Below are 11,839 nucleotides of genomic sequence, written 5' to 3'. Positions count from 1 at the left end.
TAAAAGTCCTGCCACATATTAGTTCAACCAGATGGGTTGAGATGGATTAATGACATCACCTGTTTTTCGCACAGGTAGAACTATAACACATGGTATATGCTGCCCTAATACTTTTTTGGCCACCACTGTGTATATTTTTCGCGTAAATTGCATTTAAATGGCTACATATCTGGAGTAAATTTAGGTAACTTGTTTGATAACGAGCAATACTGACTCTCATGAGTCTAATAAGGATGCAGTTTGTAAATTTATTTTTAGCTTTGGATTTGTTGAGCTCTACTTTTTTTTATTTTTGTTTAGTAATAGTGAGAACGGATGTGTGGAATATGAAAAAGTTATAAAAACGCCATATTATTTATAAATCTACTGATTATTGTTATTTTCATTACAATTGTTAATTAAGAATGACACAATGACACAAACCGACTGTTAAAACTTAATTCAATTGAATAAAATGTAAAAGTCTGAAATAATAAAAAGACTTTATTATTTGCATTGAGAGTATGTTTCTAAAATGCCTCAAGGTTTTTGTAAGGGGAATCCACTGTTCTGTATCACTGTGACTCTCTGGCGCAGTAATACACAGCTGTGTCTTCAGTTTGCAGATTCTGTCCTCGAATTGTTATTGTGTTAGTAGAAGTGTCTCTGGAGACACTAAACCTATTTTTCAGTTTGTCACTGTAATCTGTATTTCCATTATAATAGATGCTTCCAATCCACTCTAGAGCTTTTCCCGCAGGTTGTCGAATCCAAGCTGTAGCCTCACTTGTAACTGAATAAGAAACCTTACAGGGGATGGAGAGACTCTGGCCTGGCTGGACTGTCATGGCAGCAGGCTGAGTCAGTTCATAACTGTGGACATCTGTGGAGAAAAACACACTGTCATATCTTACACAATATCCGGTATGCTGCACATTTAGCATTATTGTAGTAAATTAAAATATTATATAAAACACTCACAGGAAGCAGCTGCCAACAGGAGCAGTAAAGATGTAAAGAACATGGTGTGTGTTGTTCGTCTTCTCTGTTCTCCAAAGTTTAACAGAGACCAACACATCACATAAATTGAGTGATATCCAGCCCTGATGCATGTATTTGCATATCTGGTGATGATGGGAGGAGTTAGGTAGAACATAATTTTTTTTTATTATTGATTTAAATTTCTTTTATATTAGAAACTACACTACAGAAATAAGATAACATACTTAGAATAATATTATTTTTAGATGTCTTCTCACAATGCTCAAGCACTAATTTACAGAAAATTAACTTTTAGTGGCTACAAAAGAGAATAAACGCCCCTTAAAGGCCATAAAGCGTAATAAAACAGAGGACATGTTATAAATGTAAGTAGATCTGACTTTCTATAGAAAATATACATTACTTTGCACTTCTGCCCAAATGTTGGTTAAATTGACTTAATTTGTCAATCAACTTGTCCATAACTATTGAATATTTTATAATGTTATAAAATCGGATGTGATAGATTGTAGGGATCTCAGCATCATGACATGACATGCATGAGAGAAAAGCAGCAGGACCAGATGGCATCTCAGGTTGAGTCCTCATAGCCTGCGCATACCAGCTAGCACCTGTGTTCACAGAGATATTCAACCTCTCTTTATCTTAGTCAATGGACCCCACATGCTTCAAGAAGTCCATCATTGTTCCTGTCTTGAAGAAACCTGCTTCCTTCAACGGTTATCACCCTGTAGCCCTCACCTCAGTAGTAAAGAAGTGCTTTGAACGGCTGGTCAGAGACTTTATCATTTATTCATTACTGAACACACTGAACCCCTTTCAGTTTGCATACCGCCCGAACCGCTCTACATATGATGCCATCTCTCATCTCCTCCACACATCACTCACTCGCCTGGACACTCGGAAAGGGAATTATGTTAAAATGCTCTTCAGCTCAGCATTTAATACCATAATTCTCTCCACACTCACCACCAAGCTGGAGCACCTGGGACTCAGCTCATCTATGTGTCAGTGGATCTCCAACTTCCTACTTGGCAGACCACAGGCAGTAAGGATGGGCGGACATGTCTTAACCTCCCTCACTCTTAGTACCGGAGCCCCCCAGGGCTATGTTCTGAGCCCCCTGCTGTACTCATTGTACACGTATGACTGCCTGGCCACTACTAACTCCACCTCCATCATCAAGTTTGCCGACGACACTTTCATGGTGGGCCTGATCACGAACAATGATGAGACGGCCTACCTAGAGGAGATTGGAAATCTGGAGAACTGGTGCCAGAGGAAAAATCTCCTCCTGAGCACCAGTAAGACAAAGGTGCTGATAGTGGACTTTAGTACAAAGTAGTAGAGGAACTACCAGACCCCCGTCATCAACAGGAGCCCAGTGGAGAAAGTGGACAGCTTACGATACCTTGGTGTTCACATCACGCAGGACCTGGCATGGTCCTGTCACATCAACACCGTGGTGAAAAAGGCCCGGGCAGCGCCTCTACCACCTCAGACGCTTGAGAGACTTTAGACTGCCCTCCAGGGTGCTCAGGAATTTCTACACGCTATTCTACTGTTGTTATTACTATTTACTCTTATGTATACTGCTATTATTATTATTATTATTATTATTATTATTATTATTATTATTATTATTATTTACTGTATATTTTTATTTTTTATTATTCCTTGGCTGCATTAAGCATGTTTGTGACAAAAGAATTTCCCTCGGGATAAAGTTCCTCTTATCATATAGTAAATATTTGACTGTTTATTATTTGCATTGATGATGTTTATTTTATGTCTCATAAGGTTTTTGTAAGGGGAATCCACTGTTCTGTGTCACTGTGACTCTCTGGCGCAGTAATACACAGCTGTGTCTTCAGTTTGCAGATTCTGTCCTCGAATTGTTATTGTGTTAGTAGAAGTGTCTCTGGAGATGCTGAACTTGTTTTTCAGTTTGTCATTATAATATAAACTCCCACTGCTCCAGATGCTTCCAATCCACTCCAAAGCTTTTCCTGCAGGTTGTCGGATCCAAGCTGTACCGTAGCTTGTAACTGAATATGAAACCTTACAGGTGATGGAGAGACTCTGACCTGGCTGGACTGTCATGGCTGCAGGCTGAGTCAGTTCCTCACCGTGCACATCTGTGGAGGAAAACAATTGGTATCATCAGATATCTCAGATGATATATGCTGCCACATTTATTGTTAGTAAAGTAAATGACTGAATTTGATAAAACACTCACAGGAAGCAGCTGCCAGTAGGAGCAGTAGAGATATAGAGAACATGGCGTGTGTTGTTAGTACTGGGGTCTCCTCTGTTCTCTAAAGAGAACATTACATCATATAAATAGAGTGAAATCCAGCCCTAATTTCTGCTTTTGCATATCTGGTGTTGATGGGCAGATTCAGAAGCGCAGTAAATCTTTAGGAATTGTAAAATAGGTTAGATACTGAAAAACTACGACTTGTAGTAGTACTTGTGTTAATAATGCATAATGAGCCAAAGTTGAAAATTATTATTATTATTATTATTATAATATTAATAATAATATTATACATGCTGGGGCTTATGAGTAGTGTAATGTAGTGTAGAGTAATGTAGCTCTTTTTTCTTTAGCACTACAGTGACATGAAGTTACAGTATTGTTACCAACCTAAAATAATTGCTCTGCCCGGCCCAAACAAAAGTCACCATTTGGATTTACTGTAAATAAGCAAATACTTAAGAGCCTTTGGTTGGATATTTACTGCAGTGAATAATATGTTTCAGATGCAATAATTATTTTAACCTGAAGTGATACAGTGAGGAGTTTCCCATTTCTTAAACACCCATATTGGGAGACGTAACATGTGAGGAGATTGCTCAAATAACTGAAATTATGTTATGAACTGTTCAACAATTTATTATAACCTGAAATGATAATAATAAAATTTTAACTTGTGCAGAAAAAAAAATTAATGAGAGTGATCAGAGATTACTTAAAGTCTTGGTGAATTGATATTGTAATAAATTTACAGTAGAAGTCGTTTGTGGCTCACACTCAATCTTCCCAATCACTTTTGACCTGGATAATTTTATTATATTATAAATTAAATTCAGCTCTTGTAAACCTTACAAGTTTTGAGCTTGTATTTGCTGTGTGTGCCCTGCAGGTCTTATAACTGAGCTTATACCACTTATTTTAGAAGAAATAACATAATACAGATATTATTTTGACTATAAAGACACTAAGATGAAACCTATTGTGATATTTATTACAGAGTACTTCACTGAAATGTTTCCCAAAATTATATATATTTCTTATCAGTTAAATTTAAGAGATTTTGGCACAAAATTACATCTTTTGTGTTCCCAGGCAAAGCTGACCAGTGGGATTTATTAATTGAAAAAAAAAAGCTCACATATACATATAAGTGAAAACTTTTATATTTTCTAAATATATTACAAAAGTAATGCTTAAAATAAACACTGAATGAACACATTTACAATTTTCTCATGTGGCTCTAAAAAGACTATATCCCAATATTCCTCAGTTTAGTCCTCTCATGAGCATGTTGGGTAACATACTGAAGTAGTTGCATGTCTTTGGCAACTATATAAACCACATCTGTGTCCTTCTTTGGTTGACATGAATGTTGCTGCTGTTGCTTGCGTGTCTCTTACCAATGCAGCAGCAGGGGATGGCAATCAGAAAGATTTTTTGGGGGGCCGAAAGGAGACCACAACTTTAGCTGTGTGTGTGTGTGTGTGTGTGTGTGTGTATGTAAGTGTGTGTGGACAACCTGGACAAGCTGACTGCCACTTACAGTATGCCACAGAGAATGACAAGGAGATGGCCAATGGTTGTGTTTTATAACATTCTACAGTAGAAGTGTCTGCATACAATGCATTTGTGTTGTGGACCCACATTCACCTAGGGTGGAACTCACCCAGAAAAAACAAGCGGAGAATGTTTCTTGAGGAGTTACAAAGTTCCCTTGTCAAAGCATTGAGTGAAGGGAGCGGGTGCCCTGGGACCCAGCTGCTGCAGCCTTGATCAGCTCACGTAGCACTCCTTCCACATCATCAGCAGCACATAGAGCATCAGTGCCAGCATCCTCTTCGGCCAGAGCCACAACCCCACCAAGGCCACCTGATTCTAAAAGAAAGAGGTGTCAGGTCTGCCCTAGCAATAACGACAGAAAGACAAACATACTCTGCTTCTACTGCAAAAAATATATTTGCAAAGAACACACTAAAAGTGTCACTTTTTGCCACACATGCATCTAAATGCACATAAAGATGTTTTTTGGAACTATTGCCTCATTTCTATTGGTTTGATTTGCTTGATTGTTCGTTGTTTGTTTGACCTTGCAAATCCACATTTTGAGATTTACTTGTTTAGCTTTCTATTTATATTAAAGTTATTTTTCAAAATACTTTTTTCCCTTTATATATATATATATATTAGATAATGTGTTTTATTTATAGATGTGTTTTAATACCTCTCAGTAATCATCAGGTAACATAACCTTTTATTCATTTAAATAATTCTCTTGAGGCTTATTTAATCATTTTAATTTTTTTAATTTGAAAACGAGAGGTATGCTGTTAAAGTAAAAGCTCATGAGGTCACAGCAAAAATATTAAAAACATTATTTTAATGGACAAGGAAGCATAACAAGTAACCAAGAAGTAAGGGAAAAAAAATCGATAATAAATAATATATATATATTTTTTTTGGTAATATGGCTGTTAAAGACACGGGTCAAAACCGACCCATTAACATATATGGTAACAGAAAGCTAACATGGGAGCATATAAGTAATATAAGTAATAAGAATATAAGTAACAGGAGTGTGGTATAAGTAATATAAATTTATCCAGTTATACTGTAACTGGTAAAGTTATGGAAGTCCACCAGTAGAGAAAAAAAAAAGGGAAGTGAGGATGTCATGATAAAAACAAGTAATAACATGAATGAATCAAAATGATAAGATGAAAAAGTTAAAATTATAAAACATAACTAACATGTTTTTAACATGCCTTTCTGCCATTGTGAAATAGATTTTTTTTATTTAGTAATCTATTTATTCATTAACTAAGCGTGACAAACATTTGCATGCAATTTTCTAACTTTATTAAAAGACTGAAACATTAAGCCCAGTATTTAAGAATACAGTACTGTACTGTACGTATGAACCAAATGCCCCACAATCTGTTGCTTACTGCTGCCATCTAGTGTAAAAAGATGAAATTGTCACCACCACATATAGCAGGGGCATTGCCAGAGTTTGGATAAATATTTCACTCTTCATTTGGTGTTTTATAGTTTTGAAAATCAGCGACACATTTTTTTCTGGAAATATGGTTAAGCATTTGGGGAAAAGTGTAATAATATACACTATAGATATAACAGTGTCAGTGACAATACTGAGACTGTACATTGTTTCACTAAACTGAGGTTTCTGTACTGGAGGTTTTTGTACAAGGATGTTGTTGATTTGCCTCACTATGGTTCCCGAGCGCAGTAATACACAGCTGTGTCTTAACACTTGTAAAACCCTGTATAACCCATAATGCATTGCAAATTACAGCAATGAATTGTAAAATGGCAAAACAGTAAGTTTCTGTACAATTTTGCTGTAAAAAATACAGCAATTTGTTACAGTGTACAGTATAACCTGGAGGAGGAAGACTCTGACACTGATGAAGAAGAAGATCCAGCTGAAGTTGTTGTTTTTTCATTCAAAAATGGAACCAAACCCTAACCTGATTTTCTATATTCTGAGTGGATGACATCAGGTCCTGTTTTCAACGTTTCCTCACAGACTCCATTGTGAGGGGAGAAGAGTTTAGGGAAAAAAAACAGAAAAGTTGCGGACTGAGTGAATATTGAAGCCTACGTTGGTGTGTTGATTTTGTGTGGTGTTTACAGATTCCAGAATAAATCTGCATCCAGCTTATGGGATCCGGACCCTGGTCAGGCATTTTTCCTGCTATAATGTCTTTGCAGACCTCTAAGATTCATTTTCATGACCACCACACATTTTTTTTTTCTTACCTTTATTTAACCAGGCAAGACAGATTAAGAACAGGTTTCTTATTTACAACTGTGGCCTGGCAATGACAAGGGCAGCCCAAAGTCACCGAGACAAGCTGGGAAGTTGGGCAGAAGTGAGTGGAGCACCAGCCACTCATTTACTATACAAACCAGGTCCTGACATTACTGTTGATGAGCATCTTATCAGTTTTAGGTGGTAGGGGTCCTAAAATTGTAATAATGTTCATACAGTGTATGGGTCAAGCATTATACTTATAATATAGTTAAGTTTTCCCTGTGTACATTTGGGCTTTTGTTTTCAATAAATACATCATACCTGTCAGTTTTGACCAGGAACACAAAAGTTGTTATTTATTATATATGTTAGTTTCTGTTTAAAAAAATAACTTGTCTTAAAAAAGTGACTTTGGTAGATTTTAGTATTTGTTTTAGTCAAAATAATCTCTAAATAATTTTCAGTAACATGAATCAGTAACACAAGCTGCAACTTAATGAAAAAGGAGAAAGTGAGCGAGGCAGGTGAAGGCTGTTGGTTTTGCTATAATGTAAGTGATTGATAGGAGCAGCTTGTTTTGTTGATGTTTAATTTAAATATTTCTAAATGTGAAGCATAAAGAAAAAAATAAACAGAATCATAAATGCTCAGTTGGGAAGTGAAAATAAGATAGGATATAAGATATACCTTTAGTCGGTATACTAGATATACCCCCCTTCAGTGGGGAAATTTCTAATTCCTGCAAATTGTTTGCAAGAATTTTCTGCAAGAATACCCACAAGCCTTGTTTGGTGTGTTTGTGCACTTTGTAAAACATGTTTTTTATTGTTTGCTTGTTTTATCTTTGTCTTACTGTAGTTTCTGCCTCTTTTCTTTGCCATGCCTTAAAAATCTTGTGTCCACTCTTTTTTCACTATCCTTCTGCATTTCTTTTTTTCTTTTTATTTCTTGTCTTCTGATTATTTTTTTCATCTTAGCTTAGACAATGCATTGACTTACTGTATTGGACATCTTTCTACAGTACATATGAGTGCGGAAGCTCTGTTATCAATTCAGATTTATCAGCCTAAAGAATTCTGTGTATCTCCCATCCTCTGCTGTCTGCTGTCGGTGTAGCGCCAGTAGTTAAAGGAAAATCTCCAACCTTAAAAAGATGAACTCAGCAGTGTTTTAGAAACCACATCGTGTTGTTAATTATTCTCAGCACATTTGATTAATATTTTAGATACAGCTGTCATGCATAGTGTCTTTGTGCTCTTCTTTTTCCTTTTAAAGGTCCCACACATCCCATTTTTCATTAAATGTTAATATGATTCTTTAGGGTCGTAATGAAAAGTTTGTAATATACTTTAAAAAAAAAAAAAATTAATTAAGAAAAACAATGGCCGACAGCTTCTTCTTACTCGGGACGGGTCTTTCCTAAAACACCAGTGTCAATCAACTATAGTAGGAGCGGCCTCTTTTGGTGAGGCGTCACATTGCCAGGCATTTGCGATTGGCCTGATGCGGCATGTTATTTTAATAAATAAAAAGAAAATCACTGCGCAGCTCTTTATCATTGTAGAGTGGTTGTGTACACACTCTCCTAACACACATTTCAGTCCAAACAGCTTGAAAAACTGCATGTAGACCCGTATGACCCCTTTAAAACAGTATGCACAAAGACATATCACTGTGTGTGTATGGTGCAGTAAAACACTGCAGTGTCTTTTTATACACATGTTCATTTGCAGATACACCTGGATCTTACTATTGACTTCGGAAATGGTTAAGTGGCCATTGACTGAAATAAAGTAATAGTCAAGTCATGTCAAGTAGGTTTTTATTGTCATTTTAACCATATACAGTGGAACCTCGGATTACGAGTAACATGGTTTACGATTGTTGACAAGCAACAAATTTTAATAAATTTTGACTTGAAAAACGAGCATTGTCTTAGTTTACGAGCACCGAGTATCATGTTTCACGCATGCGCTTCTTGTTTTGACACTGAGCGTCACGTGATCACAAGTGAGCCAACGGTTTTTCTCTCTCTTGCAGCGGAATTGTAGGTAATCGTTTCTCCTGCTGGGTGAATACACACACACGCGCTGTGTGTGCGTGTAATGTGCATGCACACATACACAAACACATTAACGGAGAGACCGTTTTTAAAACCATTAAAAAATTAGCAAGGAACATCGCTAGTTACACTCGCGTGAGTGCATACTAACGGGATCACTACTGTAGATTAAAACAACAACAACAACAAAAAAAATTAAACAGCTCTTCACTTTTGAAAACAATCGCAACAGAGAAGAGTTTGTGTGTTTGTTTGGCAACTTGAGAGGTGCATCCAGGAGCTGCTCAAAGAAAATCCAGATGCAGTACAGGACAAAGTAACTGACTCTCCAGGTCTCTTCACAACAGAAGCAGAGGAGATCAGGGACTGTCCATAGGAATCTGTAAAAGAAGAACGTAAGTACTGTATATGTAAGTGATGTTTTAATGTTTATAAAGGCAAAACCATTTTTAATATTAATGAAAATGGCAAAGATACATGAAATGAGTAAAAATAAAATGCGATATCGTAAAAGCATCATTCTCTGAGTTCTGCTTCACCCAGATTTAAAGTGTATGGGAGTGTTATCTATCACAGAGCTCACTGGAAACTAGAACAGCCAAGAATATGTTTATACCTGACTCTATTTAAATAGGGAGTGTCCATGAGCTCTATATGTATTAAATCCACAACCAAAGACTGCTCAAAGTATAAACAAGTGGATGATTATAAATATGGAGTTAATTATGTGCCAAAATGTAACAAACAAACACAATCTGCAAAGAAAAAAAATCGACTTTCTCACAAATGCGCCCAAGGCAAAACTGTTTTGGAAGAGGAAGTTGCTCCCTTGCATTTGTGAGAAAATACGTTGGGTGCATTTGTGAGAAAGTCGAATTTTTCTTTGCAAAGCAGATTGTGTTTGTTTGTTAAATTTTGGCACATAATTAACTCCATAATTATAATATTCCATGCAGAACCCTACAACAGAATGAGTAATTATTAGAAAGGGCTTCAAGTCTTAAAGCATGATATAAATAGATCTTTTAGGAAACCTTTAGGAACTCATTTTACTAAATATTTTACTTTAAAATTTTCCCCTATATTAATTGTTCTTTATATAGTGACTATAAAAACAGTAATAAGGTCCTCATTGAGAACTGATTGTTGGTGCACATAATTTACAAATATAATGGTGAGAAGTGTTAACTTATCAACACTAACCATTTGTCTTTAGTTTTTCATTTATAGTTACAGTACACTACCGTTCAAAAGTTTTAGAACACTTTCTAACTCCATGATGGTTCCTGATTTTTATTTCTTTCTACATTGTAAAGGAATGCTGAAGGCATCCAAATGCATTAATGCATTAATCTCCTTTGAACAGTTGATATTGAGATGTTTCTGCTACTTATGCTTTGTAAAGACTTCATAATGCTTCTAATCTGAGGTGCTGTTAATTGGTCATTTTTTAGGCTGATGACTCTAAATGAACTTCTCGTCTGCGGCAGAGGTAGGTTTTGGTCTCACCCTCCTGGGATGGTCTTCATGAGAGCCAGTTTCATTATGGTGCTTGACAGATTTTGCAAATGCACTTGACAATACTGTTCTTGCAAGAACTATTACAGAAAGGCTGACCTCTGTGTCTTAAAATAACAACTAACTGTTGTTTTTCTTGTTGTTATGTAATGACCTAATTCCATATGTGTTATTTTATAGTTTTGAAATCTCCAGTATTGTTGTAAAATGTGGAAAATACATCACTAAACAAAAACAAAGAAATTTGCAAGTGTTCTAAAACTTTTGAACGGTAGTGTATATTTAATTTACAAAATAAGTGAATCAATAAAACCACTTGTTCCTTTAAGAAATAGTAAAATATGAATCCCTCTGTTCGGAAAACTTCCCCATGCTGAGGGTCGGGTGTGATGGGGGAAGTACAGAGCACTTCAGTACAATATATCAGGCATAAAAAGCACATTCTTCAGTTTGCAGATTCTGCCCTTGAATTGTTATTGTGTTAATAAAAGTGTCTGTAGATGCTGCATTATTTTTCAGATTATCACTGTAAGCTATACTCCCACCACTCCAAATACGTCAAATCTACTCCAGAGCTTTTCCTGCAGGTTGTCAGATATAGCTTTTAATTACTTGTGGACTGTCATGGCCTCACCACGCACATTTATAGAGGAAACACTGGGATATTACACACAGTATGCTGCACATTTATTACTATTTTTATAAATGAATAATTTGATAAATCACTTACTGTACAGGAAGCAGCAGTAGAAATGTAGAGATCATTCAGAGTGTTGTTTGTACTGAATTATCTCTGTTCTCTCTCTCTCTCTCTCTCCAACTTTATATAAAACTACTAAAGAATTACTGTAGAAGAAAAACTGTTAGATACTGAAAAAGTAAAAGGTATATAGAGATGCTAAAAAGCACCAGTGTTTCCACATGAACAATACAGTATGTGTTGTGGAGATGGTTAGTATCACCACTTGATGTAGGCATAAATGAGATCCACTCAAGGCCTTTTCACTGAGCTTGTCTTATCCAGGCTATGTCTGCTTGATAAGGTTCCCCAGGTTTAAAATTAGTGTCTGGCATCCTAAACCTGTCAAATATATTTCATAATTTCCCAGTCTTACATAATCACACAAAGTCAAATTGAGTCATATTATTATATATTATATATACACTCGCCTAAAGGATTATTAGGTGGGGCAGTGGTGGCTCAGTCGGTTAAGGCTGTGGGTTACTGGGTTACTGGTCGGGG

General features: G+C 36.2%; 2 gene segments (V, D, J or C); both read right to left on the bottom strand.

Moving 5' to 3' along the window:
* Window positions 1-483: 483 nt before the first annotated feature.
* On the bottom strand, window positions 484-1,099 carry LOC128544692 (Ig heavy chain V region 5A-like). The segment is given in 2 exon segments: window positions 484-862; window positions 961-1,099. Coding segments are annotated over 2 exon segments (405 nt in total).
* A 1,712-nt stretch (window positions 1,100-2,811) lies between these two features.
* Window positions 2,812-3,263, bottom strand: LOC128544716 (Ig heavy chain V region PJ14-like). The segment is given in 2 exon segments: window positions 2,812-3,119; window positions 3,221-3,263. Coding segments are annotated over 2 exon segments (351 nt in total).
* Between the last annotated feature and the right edge of the window lie 8,576 nt (window positions 3,264-11,839).

Source organism: Clarias gariepinus, chromosome 16 (assembly GCF_024256425.1).
Source record: "Clarias gariepinus isolate MV-2021 ecotype Netherlands chromosome 16, CGAR_prim_01v2, whole genome shotgun sequence".
In the NCBI taxonomy this organism is placed as follows: domain Eukaryota; kingdom Metazoa; phylum Chordata; class Actinopteri; order Siluriformes; family Clariidae; genus Clarias; species Clarias gariepinus.
This window is presented reverse-complemented; position numbering and strand designations above follow the sequence as displayed.